We start from the raw sequence: 24,169 nt of genomic DNA on the forward strand, positions 1-24,169 counted from the left end.
CCACTGGAGTAGAAGCACCTGATCATTGCACACCCCCACAGACAGAGCCCTGTGAGCACAGCAGGGCCTGTGCCCCTGTGTACCTGTGCATCCAAGGGAGCACCGGTGTGGGCACAGAGAAGAGCACACCCAGACTTGTATCATGTGGTTTGTAGACACACAGGTTCCTTTTGACACAGGGGGATGGAGATGTCTTCACTCAAGTGCCACGGCCCGAAGGGAAAGGGAATAGGGACACAACACTGCACAAAGGATTCTGACACGGTAGAAGGTCAGGGTGCAATGGCCACTTTATTGCGGGGAACAAGGACTTATATAAGGTTTGGGTAAGGGGAGGTCTAATAACTAGGGCGGAGCATGGGATTGACGTCTCAGGGCATAACAGGATTGGGGAACACAGAGAAAATGGGAGGAACTTAGGAGTATCTAGGGAAGGGGGCCAATGGGAGTTCACTCTGCACTGTGGCATCCATCAGCCAATCAGTGAGAGATGAGCAGGAAACCAGGGGAGAGTAAGGGGGTAAACAACTTTTGAAGGGAAAACGTGAGGGCAAGTCCAGACAAGCCCTGAACAGTACAGACCAAGGGGATTAACGTAGGGATGGTTGTGGGGGTACATTGAACACAGTAATAAACTGAGGAATAACATGAAAGTCCATCAATTATTAGCTCCTTCAGGCTCCATATAAGTCCCTCCAGGCTTTGAATCTCTCCCAATCACTTTGATGTTCCTCCTCACTCGAGGTGCTCACGTGTCCATGTACAATACAGGGAATAGATTTGATCTGGATTTATCCACCAGACATTGCCAATACATGTGCAAGTCACAGAGATCCTTTGGGTTCAAGGCATTCAGAACATATTTCTGATGGGTCTGGGAAGGGCTGGGCGTGGTGGAAGGGCTGGGTGTGGACATGTTGGCATGGCCAGGGCTTGCGGGTAGGTGTTGCCCTGCCAAGCCAAGCACTGGCAATTCCTCACCAGAACTGGTGCAGACGAGCCCAGGGGTTGGCCCAGGGCAGGTTCCTGGGGACAGGGACAAACCCGCTGGGAGCTGCAGGGATGTCTGTAAACCCCCTGTGCCGTGGGGGGTGGAAATGGGGTTGGGAAGGGAAAGGGGGAGAACATGGTGAGAGGAGGAGCTAGAGGAGCAGCCCCAAGGCTCCCAGCTCCCAGCCCTTGCCCAGCCCAGCAAAGGCCAAGCAAGCCCAGCCTGGATCCCCCAGCCCCTTTTGCCAGCTCAGGAGCTCTGTCACAGAGAACAGGCCGGGCTGGGCCATTCTCCCTGGGCACTGGCCGTGCTGGAGCGCTCTCTGGGCTGGCTGCGGGAGGGCCTCACCAGGGCATAGGTTGTGCTGCTGTTCAGCTCTTGCACACGAGGCTTCAGAGGGAAAAGGAGAGCCCGTTATTTCCCCTGCTGGCTGCAAGCCCTGCACAAGCCTCTGGCTCTGGGCTGCAGGAGAGCTGCATAACTAGGACTGACTAACATGGCAGCAGGAATAATGGCTAATTGGAATCAATATTGTGTTTCTAATTGCTTTTTGTTGTTGTTTTTGCAAAACTTGGGTTCTTTATCTTTCTTTCCCACTTGAATATACACAAATTTTACATTAGGCATTTACTTGAGAAGCATTTTTAAAGGGAAAGTGCTTGCAGAAGAAAACAAGACAAAATAATTTACTTTTGGTTAAAAAAGTATAAATATAATTTCCCCTGTGGTTCCCGTTTGGTTTTGGTGGGGTTGGCCCTTTGAGACTCCCCAGCCCAACCCACCTACACAGACCCTGATACCCATCCCCAGGGCCCTGCTCCCTGCTTTGGCACCAAGGCTGTGCCACAACTCACCCCTTTGTGTCCAACGTGGGCGATGGTGGAGTCTGGTGGGGGGCAAAAAGCACAGAGTGAGCCTTTGCTTCCTGTTCTGGGAGGGACAAGCCCCACCCTGCCTTTGAACAGCAAATCCCCCAGGGTCAGCACTGATCCCCTGCCCTGTTTGCTTGTAATCTCACCCCACTCCTGGCAGCAGAGGAAGCTGCCCTTCCATCTGTGGATGCAGAGCAGGGATGGGAGTCTGTGCTCAGCTTTCCTGTGCAGGCAGGAGCTGGGCCCTGTGTGCAGGGAAGAAGCTGGGGAGCAACAACGTGGGGAGAAATCTGCCCTTGTTCAGTGGGCAGTTGTTTTGCAAATCCTGCTGGGACATTAATTGCTGGGATTGCATGTGGAATTGGGAAAGGCCCTGCAATGAGGGGAGAGATGGAGAGGATGGAAAGGGGCTTTGGGGCAGGTCCCTATAACTCAGTGCAGCTCCTGAGGCAGTGCCACAGCTGGCTGATGGTCTCAGGGTTGCTGGTGGTGCCAGAGGCAGCCAGGACACAAGAGGAGGGTTCCACAGACAGAGGGGTCCGTGTGTCACCCAAAGGGAGGGGTTGGTACTCACAATGCATTTCATTGTCCTCAGTCCCTTCAGCCTCGTGGCTAGGAACTTGCTGCTGCCTGGAGAGAGTTGGGGGAAAGGGTTTGGGGGTCTGTGTCCAGACCCTGATGAGCCCTTTGGAGTCATTGCCATGGATGATGTTGTCTTGCACCGGGTCCATGGCCGGAGTCAAGGCAGGGCAAGCCCTGCTCCTCCCTGCCTGCACCATGGGGGAATCCACCACGGGCACACACCAGGCTGCCCCTGCCTAAGGACCACCCCAGGGGGCTGGGATGCCCCGTGTCCATCACCCCACAGCCCCACAGCCCAGGGGGATTGCTGCTCACCTTTGGCATCTCTCTCTGCAGGCCCCTGCAAGGAAAAGAGAGAGACAGGTGGGAGGCAGAGTTCCTGCACAGCCCTGGCTTTCCATGCTCTGGGCTGTGCAGTGAAGATGCTGGGCTGAACCTCCACACCTCACTGGGAGAGGGATTTTTAAGCCCATTCTACACAACTGGGAATGCCCTTTGCCAGCCTGGCCTCTCCCAAGCACTCAGCAACTGTGCACAGCCAGAGTGTGGAGGAGCTGTGCTGGCTCCACTCAGGCCAGCTCAGAGACTCAATTCTTGTGCCCACAGGATGGGAGCCAATGTGTGCCTGGGGCAGGGCACCCCTTTGGTAAAGTCTTGGTCATCTCAGCAGCTTTACTTGCCTCATTTGAAAAAGGAAAGGCCTGAGAGGCTCAGCTTCCTGAGAAATGAGGTGAGGATCCAACCATCCTAAACCAGCACATGTCAGACAGCAGCAGCCCCACATCAGGATGCAATTTCGGCCTCAAATTTACTCCTCAATATCCCCAAATCACTTACCTTTCCTCACAAAACAGTAGGTGGCTGCAGCCAGAAGGAGAAGAAAGATGGTCACCAAGCTTATCACAAGATGTGGGGAAAAGGTCTGGAGGCCCTGAGGTTTCATGGCTGGAGGCAGAAAAGCTGTTGGGGAAGAGGGGCAGTTATGGGAAGTGGCAGCAGAGAGCAGGATATGCCCTTAGAGCCAAGCAAGATCCCAGCTGATGAACCTCCCAGTGTCCTGGGCAGCCTTGGCCCAATGCTGAGAGACAGTGGGTGGGAGGGAGGGAATCACTGACCATGGGTGGCTGTGCCTGCCTGGGAGCAGGACCCACTGCCTGGGAGGAGAAAGGCACAGGCTGAGAGCCTGCAGCTCCCCCAGCTACTGCACAGACTCAGCCACTGTGGGGACCCCTGATCCACCATCTATCAACTGTGGGGATCAATAAATGAATGCCCTGCCCAGCTGTGGCTCTGCATTAGATGTGGCACCACCACTCTCCCCTTTCCATGGTCCTGGTGCAGGAGAGGAGCAGGATGCTCTCCTGGGACTGGGAGGAGTGTCCCTGTTGCCAAAGGCTGTAATGAACTGACCCCCAGCATCCCAACTGTCTGGGGACACGTCATGGGGAATGGCAGGGTCTCCTGCCTCACATGGGGTCTGGGGAGTCTGTGATATTATCCTGCCTGTTCCCCAGTGCCACGACTCACCTGTGACACTCAGGTTCTGGGGAGCACTGAGGGCCGAGTTCCTCACTCGGTTGCTCTTGTCCTTGTGCTGGTATCCACACGTGTATGTCCCTGTGCTCCTGTTCATCACAGGGAACAGCATGGAGTAGCTCCCCTTCTGCTGCTGGGCTTTCAGGCTGCTCACCTCTACCCCCTCCTTGCAGAAGACGATTCGGGTATCAGGAGACTTCCAGGCAATCTGGCACCGAAACAAAACCTCTTCCCCCTCCTGTGCAGCAATGGGGGTTATGAAGAGGTCAGGAGCTGGGAGGTCACCTGCAGAGACTGCACAGAGAGTGACTGAGATGGTGTTACTGCTGTCGGGGTGGAAAATGCTTCATATCTGGGAAGACCCCCTCTCCAAGGGGTCACACACACTGGGAACAAAGCCCTTCTCCCTTCCCATCTCCCACCCCACACACCTCCCTTTACAGGGCCTGTCCCTGTGCTCACCATCCCCTGGGGAGCTGCAGATGTCCTGGGCCATCACACCGGCACCTGCACCGTGGGGCACAGAGGGTTTTGGTCAGAGAGGCAGCAACCCAGCTCAGCCCCGTGCCCCTGTCCACATTTCTACTGCTGAGTCTGTGCTTGGTGAGCACCTTCCACCCATGGGGCTCCATCCTGCCTCTGCCTTGTCACCAGGCTGGACACGTCCCCAAGCCCATTTTGTTTGGTTTTGTGGTTCCAGGTGGGTGCCTCTGGCTCCCTAAAGCACTTCAGCATCTGCCAAGTCTCACACCATGACCAAAATACTTAGCATGGATTAGACAATGGTCTTATATAGACCACAACATATTTTGGAGAGAAATTTAATACCTTTGGAATGTACTTACCCTGAAGGATGTTTCCAAAAATTTAATGTGAGTCTCTAAATGTGTCCCGAGCAACTCCTGTGGTCAAAATTGTCTGGTCAGGGCTTGGAGCCATCTGGTTTATTGAGAGTTGTCCCTACCCAGGAAGGGTAGAACCCTTCCAAGTAAAACCATTATTCTCCAGTCTTGAGCAAATTTTGGATAGTCAGTGAGAAAATGAAAATAAAGGCCTTTAAACAACCAAAACCAGTGACAGTTGATCCCAGAGAAGAGAAGACATGGGAAATTTGTGGAGTGTGTGGAAAACATGACAGTTTGGAAGAAAAATGCAAATGATAAGCCAGAGACATTTTTAATCCTCTTTTCCAAAATGCCCCCAAGCGTATTGAAGAGAGAGAAATTGAGGGGGATCAGAACAGCGCCCTCAAACACTTCATTATGAAGGAACAACTGTTTCCTACCACAGAGATTTTTTTTTGTTTCAACCCAGTCAAACCGATGAAGAAAGGCCAGGCCTTGTCTGTCCTCTACAAACAGTGTAAGGGCAGCCTGGGGCTGAGCTGGGCAGGTGGGACCTGGAGGGCTGCAGGCACCTGAACTGCGATTTCTTGTCCTCTGGCTCCATCCCTCTCTCCAGAGGATGCTGTTGATGCCATCAATCCTTGCCCAAACTGGCAGGGGGATGCGTTGTGTAGCTGGATTGTTTTTCCCTGTCAGGGATGCAAGATTCATACAGGGGGAGGAAGCTGTTTTAGGACAATTTGGGGAGGTGGTGTCAAAGCTCCTGACCTGAGCTCCCCACCATCCTGTTGTGGGTGCCTGTGAGTCTGGAAAAGGGTGGGGGGTTGGACACAGAGGTGCAGGAGGAAGGTGGGAAGTGTGGACTGGAGGGCTGCTGAGCGGGGCAGGACAGGGCCCATGCTGGGCACAGGGAAAGAGTGTGTGGAGCAGCCGTGCAGCAATGAGGGGCAGAGCTGCTTTGGGGAGGGCAGGAGGACAATTGCTTCCTCCAGATCCCGTGGACCTCTGAGCAAAGGGGGTGATTTCCAACCCCTCGGAAGGAGTTTGGTTCATGGTGTGAGACTTGGCAGATTCTGAAGTGTTTTAGGGAGCCAGAAGAATCCACCTGGAACCACAAACCCAACCAAAACTGTCTCTGATGTAAGCAAGCTTCTTGCAAAAGGCTCCTTTACTGTGGGATGGCTTGAGCTTGGGGTGCATGTCGGGGGCTGCTGATAGATCCCAGACCCCCAAGTGTCCCACAGCCAGACACCTCCCTCTCCAACCATCCCAAGAGCCTGGGACGTGCCATGGGACAGGGCAGGGTCCCCACACTCACATGGGATCTGTGGGGACTACGAGAGTTGCCTGCACATGCCCCAGTGAGTTCCATGTCTCACCTCTGAAACTCAGAATCCGGGGAGCACTGAGGGCCGAGTTCCTCACTTGGTTGCTCTTGTCCTTGTGCTGGTATCCACATGTGTATGTGCCTGTGCTCCTGCTTGTCATGTGGAAGAACATGGAGTAGATCCCTTTGCCCTGTCGGGCTTTCAGGCTGTGCACCTCCACCCCGTCCTTGCAGAAGACGATTCGGGTATCAGGAGACTTCCAGACAATTTTGCACCAAAAATAAACCTCTTCCCCCTCCTGTGCAGCAATGGGGGTCACAGAGAGAACAGGAGCTGGTAGATCACCTGGAGAGATGGCACAGGGATGGACAGGGAGAGTGTTATTGTCATCAGAGCTGGCCAATGGCTTGGATCTCAGTAGAGAAGACTTTCCTCTCCTGGGGTGCACAAAGGGGGAACAAAGGCTTCTCCCTTCCCATCTCCCCTCCCTCATAACTCCCTTTATAGGACCTCTCTCTGTACTCACCATCCCCTGGGGAGGTGCAGATGTCCTGGGCCATCACACCGGCACCTGCACCGTGGGGCACAGAGGGTTTTGGTCAGAGGGGCAGCAACCCAGCTCAGCCCTGTGCCCCTGTCCACATTCCCACTGCTGAGTCTGTGCTTGGTGAGCACCTTCCCACCCATGGGGCTCCATCCTGCCTCTCCTTTGTCTCCTGTCTTGACATCTCCAGAAACCCATCTTGGTTCGGATTTTGGTTCCAAGTAGATGCCCTTCATGCCCTAAAGCACTTCAGCCTCTGACTAGTTTTAGACTACGACCTGAATTTTCTTTAAGGGATGTGAAAGTACACCCTTTGCTTGGAGGTCCATGGCAGCTGGAGGAAGCAATCCCAAAGCAGCTCTGCCCCTCATTGCTGCACAGCTGCTCCACACACCCTTTCCCTGGGTCCTGCCCTGTGCCCAGCACAGGCCCTGTCCTGCCCTGCTCAGCAGCCCTCCAGTGCTCAGCCCCAAGGCACAGCCAGTCCCCAGCTCACCCAGCACCAGTAGCAGCAGGAGGAGGAGGAGGAGGAAGGCTGGGCGAGCAGGAGACAGCCTGGCACATCCCAGCTGCCCCAGCATTGTTTGGGCACTGCAGGAACAGCCTCTCCTGGAAGTGTCTGCTGTGGGCTGAGCTCTGCACAGCGCTTCAAGAGCTGCCTGGTCCGTGCCTTGCAGAGCACCTGGGACTGGTCCTGCTGCAGGTCTGTGGCCGGCAGGGCCTTTCCCACGAGGAGGGGCTGTGGTGAGCGGGGGCCCTGCCTCAGCCCCCACTGCGGCCGCTGCGCCTGCAGAGCCCCCGCTTTCATTTCCGGACACCGCGAGCCCGGAGCACGAGCCACGTTTGCCTGTCCCTCTGGGGCAGCATCCTCCCTGCAAAGGCCTCCTGCCCCTTGGCCCCCACCCTGCTCTGCCCTGCTCTCACTGCTCCTCCCAGCTCCTCTGCCACATGGGGCCAAGGGATTCTCCAAGGGGAAACTGGCCATGGGCACAAGTGGCTCCACAGCTCTGGGGGTGGTAGCCAAGGCCACGGGGGCCTGTGTGGACAAGAGCAGCTTCACGTTTCCACATCCGTGTTATTTTGTGGTATTTCAACCTCTCCACACAGAAGGACAGCATGGCAGGACGCAGAATCCAGGAGGTTCCTGTCTCTAGGAGGATCAGGCACCAAGTCACAGGAGGGAGAAATGCTCTAAAAATTATCCGAGTCTTCCAGCAGCACCAACACTGCCCAACACAGAGAGCCCAGGGAATGCAGGGGGCTGGGAGGTCCAGCTCAGGAAAAATGAAATGAAAGCTGGACATAAAAAATAGGAAGCAATTCCCTTAATGACTTCTCCTGAGGACACTGAAATTTCAGCTCCACTATTTCTTCAACTACAACCAAAATTAGGGAATAAAGTGATGCAGACAAGAGACTATAATGATTTTTCCAAACACTTTTGAACATCTTCCTGACTTCCATATTTTTTGTTGGTCAATACTTTACCTCAGAAGGATTCTGTGCCTCTGGATCACACCACTCATCTTCTTATGCACTTTCTATCACTATGCCTGAAAATAAACAGCCAAGGGGAAGTAAAAGTTAAACACACACAGGAATTGGTACAGATCCAGCTACCTCTGACTTTGCAGATTCTGAAATTTGTGGTTTGATATTTCTTGTGCCCTGTACAGAATCACAGAGACAGAGAGAAGTTGAGGCTGGAAGACACCTGGAGAGATCATCTGGTCCAACCCCCCTTCCCAAGCAGGGACACCTGGAGCCACTTGGCCAGAATCTCATCCAGAGGGGGGAATTCAGAGGAGCAAAACGTTTCCCATAGCAAAAGCCAGGCTTGATATGCTCAGCTAAGGGCAGGTCCCTGGGCACGGGCTGGCAGAACAGCAAGTCTGTTGCAGCTGGTGAGTAGAAGGTCTAGCAGAGCCCCACTCCTCATCAGCTCCTCTATCCCTCAAAAGAGGAAGTTCCAGGAACCTGGTGGATTGGTGCTGTCCTGCTGTGCTGTCCCTCCAGCAGCTCTTAGAGCTGTTGAATTTCACCAGAAGGTCCAGACCCTGTGAATGTGAAGCCACTCCTGTCTGTAGAGGTCTCATTCCCTTGTCCTTCCTGCTCAGATGGCCTGGAGCAGAATCCCACCATAATGTCACCTAGAGCTCTCCTTTCTTTATTCCTAGCCCAGGAGCTCTCCCTTGGCTCCTCATCCATCCCCAGGGGAGCTCCATGGACTCACATAACAAGCTGTGGGAAACGACTGGATGGTAGGCCTTGAATTTGAGCAGTTGCAGCTGTGAAGTTGTAAGGAATGTAAACAATCCAGGATGAGAAAGCAGAAAAGGAGAAAAACTGCTGTAAATAACAGGAGCTGTTTTTGAGATCTGCCAGCACATGAAGAAGTGTCGACCACCTATCAAAAGATGAGTTTAGGCGCGTGAACAGGAGTACCTGACCAATGAAATATAATATGCTTGCACATGGACAGAGAAAAAGAATATAAATCTAAGCCTATTGTAAATAAAGTTGCCTTGTGCCTTTGCCTGCCTAATTGCTGCCTGAGTGCATTCTTGACCGTCGTCAACAAGTAACTTTTCATCATCGTCTTCCCTGCCTGTCCTTTCTAAAATCCTGTGTGGCTCCAGTACAAAAGAGCAGTCAGAGGAGCCGTTGCATCACATCTCCCTGATCCCAACAAGGTCACATCCCTGAAACCACACCCAGGTCTCTGTCTCACCCTCTTTATTCCCCACAGGGGCTGCATTAGTGGACAGGCCCTTCCCAGAAGCCCCTCAGCACAAGGACTGCCCAGAAAGGGCTTGGTGGTTTCTCCACAGTGGAGCACTGTCAGCACTTCCTGGGGCAAATGCCATTGCTGGAGGTGACCCTGCTGGAGCCTCATCTGGATGTGTTTCATTTCTGTCCCATCATCCCCTGGCCTTTGCTCATCAGCCCAGTCTGTCACTCCCTCCCAGGACAGGCAGTTCATCTCTCCTTCCCCCATCATTCCCAGTTTCAAGCCCTCTTTACAGGCTCATCCATTCTACTGGAAGAAGTAGCTTTGTCCTGCTTGGTGAGGTGGGTCCCAGCTCTGCCCAGTGGATGCTGAGCTGCAAACAGTCTCCATTGATCAGAGAGCCCAAAACTGTTGCCCAAATCAGCATCACAGCCAGTTCTTGACCTGTAACATCAGCTTCCTCTTCATCTCCTTTCCACCTTGCACAAGAGGATTGACAAGAAAACCACATGGTCCCCCATGGCCTTGGCTACCACTCCCAGTTTCTTCTGGCAGAATCACTTAGATCCATGTGGAACACTACAGTAACACTGTCCTTGGCCATCCCTTTGCCATCTCTCCAGGTGACTTCCTGGCTTCTGCATTCCACACGATCCCACTGCTGCACATGAGGATGAACAGGTTTTGTTTTGGTGCCAAATTTGCTGGAAGTCTTCTGCCACCCAAATTGTCTTCTGCAAGGATGTGGTGCGGGTGAACAGCCTTAAAGGGCAACAGGGGCAGGGGAGCCATCACATGCTCTTCACCATGATGAGGGGGAGCACAGGGACATACACGTGGATACCAGCACAGAGACAACAGCAACCGAGTGAGGAACTCTGCCCTCAGTGCTCCCCAGAACCTGAGTGTCACAGGTGAGTCCTGGCACTGGAGCACGGGCAGAAAACACTCCCAGGCTGCAGAGCCCCCAGGTGAGGGAGGGGACCCTGCGCTGCTCCGTGGCACATCCCTTGGCATTTGGAATGCTGGAGCTCAGTGGGCAGTTCATTACAGCCTTTGGCACTAGGGACACTCCTCCCAGTCCCAGGAGAGCATCCTGCTCCTCTCCTGCACCAGCATCACAGAAAGGGGAGAGTGGTGGTGCCACATCTAATGCAGAGCCACAGCTGGGCAGGGCATTCATTTATTGATCCCCACAGTAGACAGTGGACCACGGGGTCCCCACAGTGGCTGAGTCTGTGCAGTAGCTGGGGGAGCTGCAGGCTCTCAGCCTGTGCCTTTCTCCTCCCAGGCAGTGGGTCCAGCTCCCAGGCAGGGACAGTCACTGAAGATGAGTGATTCTCTCTCTGCACACTCAGTGTCACTTCCCACCGGCTGCAGTTCTTCACGAACTGCTCCAGAGTTTGACCCTCGCAGGGTCTCAGGTCCAGCCAGCAAACCTGCTCCAGCCCGGGCTGCTCACAAAGTTTGACCCTCCTTCAGGCGCTGTGGAGGACCAGACACCAGCACGTTTTGTCTCAGGCGTTCTGATTGTTGGGAGAGGGAAACTGTGATTGTAAGAGAGGGTCCCATGGAGGTGGGGCAGCATGTTCTGAGCCATGAGCTCAGTTCTCACCCCTTTAAGACTCCTGTTCAGGATGTTTGCGTCATCTCCCCCTCCTCTTCCTCCCCCCTCCCCCGGGCTCACTTCCTCTAAGAGGGCGCCAAAAAACTTTGTGGGCAGTTTTACGTGAGCGGCTGCAGCAGCTGAACCACAAAGAGCAGCAGATCGGTGCGTTTCTCTCTCATGTTTTTTTTTTTTACTCACTCTCTCAGTCACTTCCCTTGTTAACCCCAGCTGGAAATATCAGAAATAAAAATATGGGTTTATAGGCATATCGCGAAGTTGTAAGATATCCAAGTCTCAGAGTGGACTTGGGTGTCAGGGTCTTTTTCAGCCGGTTAAGGGAAATGTAAAAATTCCCAAAATTAAAATCTTTCGGGGCCACGTGAGAGTTTGGTACACAGGGGTTTCTTTTCTCTCTTTGGGCTAAGAACAAAGGAAGATCCCTCACTTTTGACAGAGGATGGCCAGTGGCCAGTTAGAAAGAAGGGAAAGCCCCTTTTCAGAGACAAGAAACCTTTTTAGGCAAAAGCGAATATATGAAGCTTCTCTGAAAAAGGTGGGATTTTGTACAACTGTAAAAATGCATGAAATTTAAACCCAAGGGGTCTTTTCTCCCCAAAGAACTCGGTGTGAGACTAGAGCCAGCACGCTGAATAAATTCTTTCTTTTTGTTTCATGAGTTTTTGCCGTTCTTCTGAATTCAAGGGAGAAGTTTTTTCTCACAGAAATACTTCTGGCACAGTCTTTGGAGGAAGAAACAGCTGAGAAAAGTAAGACTAAGAGGAAAATACAAGAGCACTTCAGTTCACTGAAGTTCTTGAAAAGCAGAATTACTCCCATTTCAAGCTGATTTCTCTGAATGGTGACTGTCAATTCCCAGGGAAACCCCACCTTCATTCTCTATGTAATCTGTCAGCAAAACATCAGTCTTAGAGTAAAATCATCCGTGATCTTCAGGCAGAGCCACACCCTGAGTTAATCCTTGATCATCTCTGATCCACAGATTGAAGACACGGGGATCGTTCTCACCTGACAACAGGTAAAATCCAGCTCTAATTCTGAACTAAGACACAGTTTGTGGGCATTGAGCAGGATCTCTGCTTGTCTTAAACTTCTCAGTAGCATCAAAGCTCCATTTGCACCTAATTCCCTACAACACCAACACGGAGCCCTCCTATGGCAGAGGAGATGTGACCTTCTGGCAGCAAAGTAACTCTTGGGCACAGAAATGCTGCATTTAAAATTCAGAACCTGATCCTTCTGTTCATTTCCCTCCTGCAGGTGAAAGTTTCTCTGGCAAGAGGAAAAATAGCTGTCCTATATCAGTGCTCCCCTTTGCTGACTCAGGCAGGTAAGCAGGTCTCTTTTATTTCTCTCCCTCCTGAACAAGTGGTGAATGTGGTGGTATTCCCCCTCTGGAAAGGGCTGTTGGGCCCAGGGACCCCCTGGGGGCAGGGCCTTGAGGCAAAGCAGGGCTGATGATAACTCTGGAACCTTCTTCTCCATAAGCAAGGCTGGTTCCAGCTGTGCCCACTTGGAACTGTTTCCTGCCGGAAGCTGAAAAAGTAGGAAAGTGCCCTGATTTTATGGGAATTTGGGATGACAATAACTCTGAGAGCACCCAGGGCTCAGCTGCATCTGCAGGAATGTTACTGAGCTTAAACTGTGTCCTGGTGTGTCTGTTCAGCAGTGCTGAACATGAAGCCTTGGGGGACAGAGGAACTCTGTGTTTGATTGTTGTGCTGAGATTTTTAGGTCTATTTTCACTTGTCTTCTTTTGAAAAGCATTCAGCTTGTTTGGGAATGTGGGTTTGGTCTTTGAAGTAGTAACTGATGACTTGTTAAACAGCGAGGTTTCTTTTGAGTTCTCCTTGGATGACAGGGAAATTTGTAAAAGTTGGATGTAAAAAGACCATGACATTTGTCAGAAGAAGTATCTGTGTTGCTAAACAAGGTATGTAAGGTCTCAGCAAGTTCTGGATGGAATTCATAGGTAAGATGTTCCAGTCTTGTGACATTTTGCATTTCCAAGCCTCCAGCTCCTGATCTAGAGGCAAAGAGGTTTCTTCAAGTCCTGTGTCATATCTGCCCCTTCCCAAATGCCTGATGTAGTATCCAACCCTGATAATATCTGAAACAGCCCCTGAGACCTCTTTTTAGGTGACTGAGGAGCAACCCTTTCATCTCTAATCAGGATTAACCTCTTTCCCATAGTAGATGTCTAAATTAATGCCTCTGACAAAATTTCATATGGCCTCATGGGATAATGGACTGCAAAGAACAAACTTAGTGCATGTTCAAGCCCATGAAAACAGGAGGAAGAGCAGAATTTAACAGGACAGTTTCCAAAGTTTAGTGTCAGTTGCAGTTTGACATTCAATGCCCTGAGCTGCCTGTGGAGTTTATGGACGTGTGGGCCATGTGGTTGGTGGAACTGAGGCTGTGACCACCAAGACCTGTGGCTTGTTGAGTGATGTGAGACTGTCCTGGTTTAAGCCCAGATGGCCACTAAGTACCACAGAGCTGCTCACTCACACCCTGGCCCCCGGCACCCCCTGGGCGGGGAGAAGAATTGGAAAGAAACAGTAAACCTTGTGGGTTAAAAAAATAACAGCTTAATAATTGAAACACATTTTAAAAATAATTAGAATAAGATTAATAATAAGAATTGTAATTTAAAGTAGAGAGGGAGAGGAAGATGGAGAGGGAGAGCGAGAGGGCAGAATAAAACCCATGTGATGTCCAATTTTGCTCACCACCCACTAACTGATGCCCAGCCTGTCCCCGAGCAGAGATCAGTCCCCTTCCGGCCAACTCCCCCCAGATAATATACTGGGAATGATGCTCCATGGTCTGGAATATCCCTCTGGCCAGTTCAGGTTACCTGTCCTGGCTGTGCTCCCTCCCAGCTTCTTGTGCAGCTCCTTACTGGCAGAGCAGGAGACTCTGCAAAGTCCTTGACTTGGGCTGAGCACAACTGAGCCACAACCAAAATATCAGCATGTGATCAGCATTATTCTCATCTTGAATCCAAAACACTGCCCTGCACCAGCCACAAGGAAAAAAATTAACTCTATCCTGTCCAAAACCAGAACAGAAACCTCTGAGTGCCTGTTTATCTCCATGTGCCAGAAACAGAGCTGAGATCAGAGGAAAAAGCCTCTGCTCTGGAGATCAGAGTAGAGACAAATCCCCATCATGGTGATCTGTGGTGAATTGGATGAAATCCCTCCAGAAGTCCATGTCCCTCCTTAGCAAGTGAAGAGGGACAATTTGTGATTAAAACTAAGTGAATTGAACACTTCCCTTGTCACTCCACGTGTGCTTACCCAGCTGGCCAAACATGGCAGGACATCCCAGGACAAGAATTAATCCAGAATTACTGATGTCTGCCTTGATCCACCACCAGGCCTGTTCCAACTGCATCTGATTTAGTCCCATGAGATGTAGCTGTGAGACCTTATGGCCACCTTAAGGCTGGGAAGTAGGGATGTATCCAGAACTGCAGTGCAGGGTGATTAACTCTTGCTTGGAAACCATCAGGGTGTCTCACCTTCCTCACTGCTCACTAACCATGGAATATTGAACACTAATAAAGTCATAAAGATACCAAACCAGAAGTGTTGCTATGAGGACTGAGATAAGGACTGTCAGTCCCACTCTGGAAATGTCAAAAGTTCGCAGAGAGAGCCAGAGCCAGAGAGGGGAAGGATCTTCAGTGTAGTGCAGCAAAGCTGACCCTGGTGCAGGTCCCTAAATGATTCTAGGTTTGTGCTGGAACTGATGCACTGTCACCCTGCAACCTGAGGGTTCCCAGGGAGAGGGAACTTCAGGATAGCAAACACCATGGATTCCCCATCTCCAAATGTAGGCATGGGAGGGGGTAAACTGTGTCTTCCTTCTTTTCCCCCCAGCTCAGAGCATGGACAGAGAGACTCCTGCAACCCAGACCAGAGATTTAAACTGATGTATTAATTAAGGTGTCCATCAAATTTCACAGCAGGCAGTGGGGGCTGGGTTGAATTTTCCTCTCTTGCATCCCCTGTCACAACTTCCTGGGAGCACATTGGACTGAGAGAAATTCCCAGAAGCTGCAAGGATAATTGAGATCTCTGGAAAGGCACAAGTTCTCTTGATGTCTGAACTCAACTGTTTGAGTGCTTTGCACCTTTAGAAGTCACAGCTGGCAAGTGCCAGGTGAGAGAGATCAGGGGGCTTTGGGACAGGATTTCCCTTCCTTGTCCACTTCCCTTCTGTGCCTGTTCCAGGTCAGCTGCAGGATTGTCCCACCTCTGTGACTGTAGGGATGGACCAGAGGAGATGGCTCCCATTGGCTCTGACACTGCTTCCAGCCTGGTTTCTCCCTCTCTCCTATGACTTTGGGCTTTTCAATTTCCCCAGTTACAATTTTGTCTCAGAGGAAAGAAGAAAAGGAGAAAGTGAGTAAATGCTCCAAACCACAATGAATTTATCTTTTATAAAAAGAACACGTGAGCCATTTTCAAAGGCCATTAATTCTGCTTTCCTAAGATTTTTTCAGAACTGACAATTTCCCCAAAAGATCTCTGAGGTTTTTATTTTTTTCTCTGGCATTCTTCATTGATGAAGGTGCATGAACAGAAGGGACCAATGTCATTAGTGAATATTTGTAACTGTCATTTGTTCCTCATTGTGTTCCCCCAGTGCTCTGTGTCCTTCACACCAGTACATTCTCTGATTGATTCCAGGCAAATGCTCACTCATGTTTGATTTCCACAGAAAATTTTGAGCTTAGTTCTCCCCAGAATGTAGTTGGAATTGTCGGCCAGGATACAATCCTTCCTTGCACCATCTCTTCCACAAAGCCACTGGACAACCCTGAAGTGCAATGGAAGAAGATCACAGATGGACATCCAGAGGACATCTGCACATATGGACAGTCTGGTGGTGAACCAATGCAGAAATACCATGGGCGGACATCAATGCCAGGAGATGGATTTGCCACTGGGAACGTGTCCCTGACGCTGAAGAACGTCCAGCCAGCAGATGAAGGAATGTACAGTTGCACTGTGACATCCAGGGACTGGAGTGCTGACACAGCCACCGAGCTCAGCATTGCAGGTTGGAGACTCCCTGGGCTGGGAGGGGAAGGGGGGAAGCTCTTCCAGAGGGAAAAGAGCTCTCTGAAAGGTCACTGTCCCCCAGCTGATGCCCCTCATATGACCCAACATGTCACCTCCCCACTCACAGCAGCGCTTGGGCCACATGGCTCCTGCTTTTTGATCCATGGGACACTTGATTTCTAAGTCACTGAGGGGTCTGTAAGGAGCCAAGAAAATTCAACCCATGCGCCAACATCCAGGAGGTAATAGGGGAATTGGTGATCTGACTGGCCCATGAGGGTCATGGCAGCCCTGGTAGTTTTAGGCAAGAAGGAAGGAGCTTTAAAGCTGAATGTTGCAGGAGACACAGAGCCTCCACTGCCTGTTGGAAGGCAGCTGCATTGTGTGGTGAAATGGAGCAGGCAGGAATAACTTGGTAAAGCTGCAAAGAGACTGGGGCTGAGTTCCTGTGGCAAGAGATGTTGTTCAAGCCCCATGTCCAGCCTGAGCCTTGTTATGACCCATGTGGGGCTGGAGAGCTGCAGCAATCCCTGCTGGGGAGGTGTGAGCCTGCCTGGAAGATAGACAAGTGGTCAGCATCCCTGGCTGTGGGACTGATAGGAATGGTGCCCTCCCTCTGGGGACTCCTCAGCTGGGCTAAGGAGATGTTCTGGGCTCCCAGTTCCCCCCAGATGGACAGTTGGCATCGTTTGTGTGCAGGGATCGATAATGTCAGATGAAGCTGGTCAGCCTGGAGTCACTGAGCAAAAATAGCACTGAATCATATCATGGTTTGGGTTGGAAGTGACCTTCCATTTGCTACTATTGCCCAGGACAAATTTCTATGAAATCCAGCTCTGACCCAGCAGTGGAACTCAGAACCATATGTGGTGCATTCCCCTCACCACTCTGGCACAGCTTTGGCACAGTCCCTGGGCAGTGACCATCTGTGCCCACCTGTAGTGCTGGCATGGACTGGGGAGGTGCCAGGGAAAAAGCTGAGTGGGCTTTAGTGCCCTGTGTCCTGCTTTGACAATCCTCAGACTTGGACCAGCCTCCTACAGATTCATTCTAAAAGAGGGATACAAACCACACACCTTCTCACTGCCAGCTCCATGGGATAGTGGGGAGCTGAGAGACAAACCCATCCCACGCTGTAGCTCTTTCTCAGCCAAAGGAAATTTGGCATTTATGGCAGATGGAGTGGGGGATCTCAGAAAGACCATTGCAAAGGTTGGGTTAAGGACTGAGAGAAAGTGGCAGCAACTTCTGCAAGAAGCAAGAGCTGTGAATCCAAGGTAGAGCTGGTTCCATGGAAACACACTTTTCCCACTCACAAACTCTCTTGCCTTTAAGGTACTGGGGAAGTGTTCCTTGAAATTCTGGGCCCTCAAGGGCAAGGGCTCGAGCTTGGCTGCAGATCACACGGATGGTTCCCCCAACCTACTGTCCAGTGGGTGACTGAGGATGGGCAGGGTCTGTTTGCAGACACTGAAATACAGCAGGACAGTGAGAAACTCTTCAGTGTGTGGAGTCGAGTCACAGTTACAGGAGAGGAAGTGGGAAAAGTCACCTGTCAAATCCTGAACCCCCTGGTGCAGATGGAGAAGAAAACTACTGCACGTCTCTCAGGTGAGTCCCATCGCCCTGAGAAGCCTTTGCTGAAGGCTCATTGTCTCAGGAGCCCTGGAAGACCCTTTCCAGTGCCAGGGAAGATGACAGCTCTCCAGTCCAGCCAGATCCCAGAGCAGCCTGGGGCACTGCAGGCAGGACAGGTTGCAGTGAGGGTCCCTCTTGCCCCAGATGCAGATCCCTAGGGAAGGCAGGTTCTGCCCACCCATGTAGGACTGACTGTGACTATTTGTCCCTTCATCTGCACAGGAACTCTTTGGATGGGTGCTCAGATTTTGGGGAAAAGATTGAATATTGCCACTGATGACTCAGGTTTTTTCTTTTCAAAGGTGCTGCTTTTCCCCATGTGTCTCCATTTGTCCCTGCCTTCTGGACACTACTCACTTTATTCCTTCTCACATTGGCTGCTGGTGCTGTTCTGGTATTTCGAGGTAAGGGCTCTTGGTTCACAGGACCTCATGTTTTCAGAAGGCTGTGGGAGGTCAATCCCTGTGAGAAAGTTCTCTGCAGAACCTGCTCTGGCAGAGGGTGTTCCTTGTGCATGGTAGAGGAAGGCTCTGAACAGATGGCTCAGGTGAAGTGGCTGAGGGTTTTACACATCACTTCTGGGGTTTAGTTTCACTCTTTGACTGCAAGGGATCATTTCTCAGCCCCTTGTGAGACTGGTCTGACAATTAGCATGAAATATCATGTAGAGTTTGCCTCTGGTCCGTAGAATTAGCAGACCTAAGCTCTCCTGCAGGTAGGAGCTTTCCATGTGCTCCTCTGTCATCCAGAGGCAGAAGGGAGATGCCTCCACAGGCAGCTGAGAGCTTGAGGGAGCATGGTACCTACAGACAAGAGGAGGGAGGAGGGTGGGTTGGTGGACTTTTCCTGTGGTGAATTAGAAGGGTCCCTTCCTCTGCCTCCACTGGGCTCATCTACCCAAGTCTCCAGTGGAGCTTGTTCATCAGAGCTGGACCTTTTTTCCCAAAAGTGTCCATGGTGCCTCCCCATCTTGGAAAGGGCCTCTCCAGAGATCTCTGTGTCCACAGCCATGGCTGGGCAGAGGGCTGACCCTTCCCTCGCAGCTCTCCTGAGCTCACACCACTTGCATCTTCTGAAATCTGCGCTGAAGCTGCATCTGAGCATGTGTCATTGCATCTGTGCAATGGACATGGACCTGGACCTGGAGAGTTCCCACAGAGGATGACAAACACCCAGGGAATGATCACTGTGAGCACACAGGGAAGGGAGAACTGCAGCTCATGAAGCCATGGCAGACGGGAGCTGTTGCAGACACCTCTGGACAAACTGGCTGCTCATGACTTGGATGGGTGGACTCTTCAATGGGTAAGAAACTGGCTGCTGGCTGGGCCCAGAGGGTTGTGGTGAATGGAACTACATCTAGTTGGGGCCGGTCTCTAGTGGTGTCTCCCGGGCTCAGTTTTGGGGCCGCTCCTGTTTAACATCATTATTGATGCACAAAGTTAAACAAGGCCAAGGACCAGGTCCTGCACTCAGGTCACACCAACCCCCTGCAGCTCCAGGCTGGGGGAGGAGTGGCTTGAGAGCTGTTCCACAGAAAGGGACTTAGGGGTGCTGGTTGGCAGACAGCTCAATATGAGGATTCAAAAGCCAGGGAAGAGATCAGTCATGGTGCCCACAGGTGCACAAGCATGGGGATGCCCCATCCTTTTTTTTCCAAGGATGAGTGAGTTCTTTTCCAAGGACACTGAACTAGAAAAGATTCTCTGAGGAAAGAGAAGCTTGGAGCACACAAATCAGTAAATAAGAAGGGCATATTAAGAACAGCCCTTTGGAGAAAGCCTTGTGAATGATGGTTCATGGAAAACTCACCATGAGCCAGCAGTGAGCACTCACAGCCCTGAAACCAACAGGATCCTGGGCTGCATCCAAAGGAGGGGGGGCAACAGGTCAAGGGAGGAGATTCTCCCCCTCTACTCTGCTCCTGTCAGACCCTGCCTGGAGTCCTGTCTACAGTTCTGGTGCCCCAAGAAAAGAAGGACATGGAACTGTTGAAGCAAGTCCAGAGGAGGCCAAACAGTTGATAAGAGGACTGGAGCACCTCCCCTGTGGAGACAGGCTGAGAGAGTTGGGACTGTTCAGCCTGGAGAAGAGAAGGTTGTGTGGAGACCTCACTGCGCTACAGGGAAGGCAGAGAGAGACTCTGCATGAGGAACTATAGTAATAGGACAAGGGGAAATTTAGATTAGATATTCGGAAGAAATTCTTTCCTGTGAGAGTGGTGAGATACTGGAACAGGCTGCCCAGGAAGATTGTGGATGTCCCAACCCTGGCAGGGTTCAAGGCCAGGTTGGATAAGGCCTTGAGCAACTTGGTCTGGCGGGAGGTGCCCCTGCCCATGGCAGGGGTGTTGGGACTGGATGATCTTTAAGGTCCCTTCCAACCCTTAACATTTTATTATTCTCTGTGGGAACTGAGTCTGAGTTTCTTGTCCCATGCCTGCACAAAAAAAGAAGGCAAAATCAAAACCATTTCCAGGTGCCCCCTTAAGTGCAAGCTTTGTTTCTCTGAGGTGAGGAGGGAGAGAAGGAACAATAAAACACACTGAGAAGAGACCCTCAAAAAGACAATTTAAAACAGAAGTTTTATCATCTGCAGGGCAGATGGGTGGTCTCATCTTCAAGGGGGTAATGTCAGTGTCATAGGGATACCTCTCTTTTTTCACAGAAATGAAAGTGGTGGAAAATACCACAGGGGCCCTGGAATCCATGTGGAAGAGGGACCTCGATGAAGTCTCCCAGAAAATTCAAACTCTGCAGGAAGATTTCCAGAACATGCAGCAGTCCACACAGCATGACATTCAGTTGCTCAGAACAGACCTGGAGAACAAACTAGGTGAGCAGGGCCATTCCCCAGCAAGGTCTTCACGTCTCTGAAGGCAAAAGCTGCTCTACAGGCAAACTGTCCTGTGAGCTTGTCCTGCACAGCTCCTCAAAGGGGATGGGGAAGGACAGTCCTTACATGGGGAACAGCTTTTGTGATCCTGACACTGGAACACCTCCATGCTGAAATTTTCTGTGCAGGAGCTCAAGGGCCCTCTTCTCTCCTTCATCTTTGTAAAGAGTGTGTACTGTGGGTCCCCTCATTCCCTGATACTTGTTAAGGTTCCCCCTTGAAGTCCTGTCCCCATCTCTCTCCCTGTCCCCATTGCCCTTCTCCTACTCCTCCACTGCTGGTCCCAGGCTGGGGGAAGCTGGGCTGTGCCCACCCTGCATGTCTGTGCCCATGAGGAGCCCCTACCTGTGCTGCCCTGCTCAGCTCAGGGGCATCTCAGCAGGCAGTGCAGGAGGTGGGGCAGGGGAGGGCACTGGCAGCACCCGGCACTCTCTTGCCCAATGTCTGGGGACCTTCCCCTGGGCGGGCACAGAGCCCATGCCCTGAGCTCTCTCTGTCTCTGATATGTCAGAACGGTTCCCAATTTGAAGTCCTTCTTCCATATCTCTCCCTTTCCCCACTTCTCTTCTTCATGGGAAAGTGTGTTGTCTCCCATAGCTCACAGATTCATTCTGGAGAGATGTAGAGGGGTGGTTCCTACCCTCCATCCTGCCCATCAGGCCTTTGTCAAGGCCTTTTGGGAAGGGTCACAGGGCCTCTGCTCTTTCCCCAGCCCTCCATCAGTCAGTCAATCCAAAGCAGTTCAAAGAACCAAACAGGGAATAACCCCAGGCACCATTCCAGGCTGGGGGTGACCTGCTGGAAAGTTGCTCTGCCAAGAAGGACCTGGGGGTCCTGGTGAACAAAATGTTTTCCCAGAGTCAGCCATGTGCCCTTGTGGATGAGGACAATGGTATCCTGGGGTGCATTAGGAGGAGCATTGCCAGCAGGTCAGGGGAGAAGCAACCCTGGTGATGCACATCTGGAGTCTTGTGTCCAGGAGATACTCAGGCAGTAACTGGGCTGCTGCCTGAGGAAGGGGTAGCCTTGCAGGCAGATGGGACCAGTGAAAATACAGCTCCTGCCATTCTGTGGCAAACTAAACAGGTCTCCTGCAGGGAAATTCAGCTCCTTGTTTCCTATCCCTTCTCCCCTGCCACCAGCAGGCCATTTTCCTTCTCCTCAAGAATTCCTACCTTGATTTCAATGATAGTTAGAGCTCTTGCTGCTAAAAGACAAAGCATCCCAGTGTCTCAGGCTTTGCTCTCTTTGGAGGATGGCCTCGGACTTCTCAAAGTGCTTCATAAGTTAGAGAAGCAGCGTGTTACTCCAGGAGAACATCATCCTTTTGACCAACAGCTTGGGCTGACTCTGAGCACACTGGGGCCCAGCAAGCCTTGACAAATCCACTAATTGCCTGCTTTTCTCTTTTCCCACAGAGCTTTTCAAAATACAGTACTACAAAGAGAAGCATAGAGGATATCGTGCAGGTGAGTCCTCAGAGCCTGAGTGCAGCTCTCGAAAACATGTCCAACCCCCTCAGAGAACTGTTTGGAGAAGAATATGCTCAGATCAAGGGTAGTTTGATAACTTTTTTCCCTGCCCTGTGCTGCCAAAGGCCCTGCCTGTGCCTGTCAGGAGCATCTCAGCTGTGGGAAGCAGGGGTAGCCGGCTTGCACTGGACACTGCAGCCCCCCCTCCCACTCCTGCTTTGGCCTCTGTGGTCTTTCAGGAAAAGTGTCTGGATTTGGCTCCACTGCAAGAGCAGCTCCTTCTTCTTTAAATCTGAGCAGAGCTAGAGGAGCTCAGTTCATGCCATTGCTCCTTGCTCAAGTCCTGCCAGGGGTTCATCCCATTCACTGCTGAGCATGGAAAACTGAGGCAAGAAACATTTTTGTGGCAGTGCAGATCACTCTTTCACCATGTGGCAGCAATATCTAGACTGGTGCTGTCCTGTTATTTAGGAGAAACTGCCTAAAGCTTGAAAATCATCTTCAGACTTTACCTAGGAGTTAATCCTGACACCCAAAACTAATTGCAGCTGCTGTCACCTCCTGGTCCTTTTCCCCAGCAACACAGAGATGGAGGGAGAGGGTGTCCAGCCCCACAGGCTCCTCCTTGGGGCTGCCTGCTGGAGTCCCAGGAGCTCTGGCTGAGTGCCTGGCACTCGGGGTGTGCAGGCTGCCACTCTCTGTGACAGCAGCTCAAGGAAGGGACGTGGCGGGAGGGGAGAAGCTCGAGGTGCCCTGAGGCTGCCCAGGGAACCTGAGCATTGAGAGGGGGGAAGGACAAATGGGAGGGGGATGAGGGCCCAGAAGAGAAAGGCTCAGAAAAGCAGAACTTGTTTTCTGCTCCTCACGGCCTGACCTGACCATTGCAGTTGTTGTCACCCTGGACGCTGCCACAGCTCATCCCGGATTGGGAATATCTACAGATGGGAAGACAGTGGTAAAGCGAGGTTTCGGCATGGAGGGTATCATCAGAGACTTCTCCAGCAATGAGAAGAGATTTGATTCCCATCTGTTTGTGTTGGCAAAGCAAAGATTCAGATATGGGAGGCTCTACTGGGAAGTGTCTGTTCGGGGAGGAAGAAACTGGGCCTTGGGTATTGCCCGGGAATCTGTGACTCGCAAAGGGCCACTGACTCTGACCCCTAAGAATGGCTTCTGGGTCATCGGGTTGGCAGATGGGCGAGACTATTGGGCCTACACGGATCCTCAGACCCGTCTGAGTGTGAGGGGGGAGTTGGAAGTCATTGGGATCTTCCTAGACATCCTAGCCAAGGAGGTGTCTTTCTACCATGTGTACGATAAGGAAGCAGCTCTGTACACTTTTAGCATTGCTGATGGCAGCAGCCAGAGAGATGAATTCATTCCCTTCTTCTCCTTAGACTCTGCTACTGCAAACCATGATCCTCAGGCTCTGGTAATAGTGTAGATTTTTGATGATGTTCAATAGTTTACTCCACATTTCAAAGCTCAGTAATGTACAGCCAGTGATGAAATCCCATTGTAATCAGGCTGCTGCCTAATTTGTGTCTCCTGAACAAAGCTAATGAAGGACAGGACAGATCTCTCAGAGTGGTCTGCTCTGAGTTTTTTGCCTTATGGATCAGAGTGAAGAATGTTTTGAGGGAAATTATATGTGCTCAAGAAAAATAAATGTACTTTAATGTTTGTATGAAAAAAAGTGGTGTGAGGGACTGAAAAAAAAGTTATTAAAATTATTACTGGCTCAAAACAGCTCTGTGTGTGTGAGAGGGGACAGATCAGATTCTGCCAAGGTGCAGTGGTGCTCCGCCCCCATGAGAGCATCTCGTGCAGCTGTCAATCACTGGCACACTGGTAGCACTGCTCCACACCACACCCCAGGGGACCCCTAACCCAGATCTCAAATGGCTGGCAGACCAGAACCCCACCTGGGGGTCATGGCCACAGGAGTCCAGAGCAAATACGACCAACATCATGAGGCCCTCCATGTGCATGGCCCTATCATTCTTGGATTTATGCTAGCTGGTTCT

General features: G+C 51.5%; 1 protein-coding gene across 7 annotated transcripts; it reads left to right on the plus strand.

The window, feature by feature from the left end:
• The first annotated feature begins 11,107 nt into the window (after positions 1 to 11,107).
• Positions 11,108 to 24,169, plus strand: LOC127463047 (butyrophilin-like protein 9). 7 transcript variants are annotated; one of them, XM_051772040.1, is made up of 11 exons: positions 11,108 to 11,200; positions 11,716 to 11,805; positions 11,916 to 12,074; positions 12,317 to 12,386; positions 15,304 to 15,474; positions 15,794 to 16,135; positions 17,473 to 17,748; positions 18,078 to 18,179; positions 20,443 to 20,610; positions 22,089 to 22,139; positions 23,030 to 24,169. In XM_051772040.1, the coding sequence occupies exons 5-11, from the start codon at positions 15,342 to 15,344 to the stop codon at positions 23,584 to 23,586; spliced, it is 1,629 nt and encodes a 542-aa protein (XP_051628000.1). In that variant the 5' UTR covers positions 11,108 to 11,200; positions 11,716 to 11,805; positions 11,916 to 12,074; positions 12,317 to 12,386; positions 15,304 to 15,341; the 3' UTR covers positions 23,587 to 24,169. The 7 variants fall into 7 exon arrangements, with proteins under 7 accessions (XP_051628000.1, XP_051628001.1, XP_051627998.1 ...); XM_051772041.1 differs by having other exon boundaries at positions 11,993 to 12,074; XM_051772038.1 differs by having other exon boundaries at positions 11,716 to 12,074.

The sequence above is a fragment of the Manacus candei genome, unplaced genomic scaffold (genome assembly GCF_025592945.1).
Source record: "Manacus candei isolate 608988 ecotype Guabito, Panama unplaced genomic scaffold, ASM2559294v1 h1tg000149l, whole genome shotgun sequence".
NCBI classification, from domain to species: Eukaryota; Metazoa; Chordata; class Aves; order Passeriformes; family Pipridae; genus Manacus; species Manacus candei.

Excerpts from the sequence above, each read along its gene's own strand:
- LOC127463047 (XM_051772038.1), top strand. The coding sequence starts at position 15,342 with ATGGACCAGAGGAGATGGCTCCCATTGGCTCTGACACTGCTTCCAGCC. Across the intron at positions 16,136-17,472 it reads CACCGAGCTCAGCATTGCAG|GTACTGGGGAAGTGTTCCTT; the intron begins GTTGGAGACTCC and ends CTTGCCTTTAAG. Across the intron at positions 18,180-20,442 it reads TGCTGTTCTGGTATTTCGAG|AAATGAAAGTGGTGGAAAAT; the intron begins GTAAGGGCTCTT and ends CTTTTTTCACAG.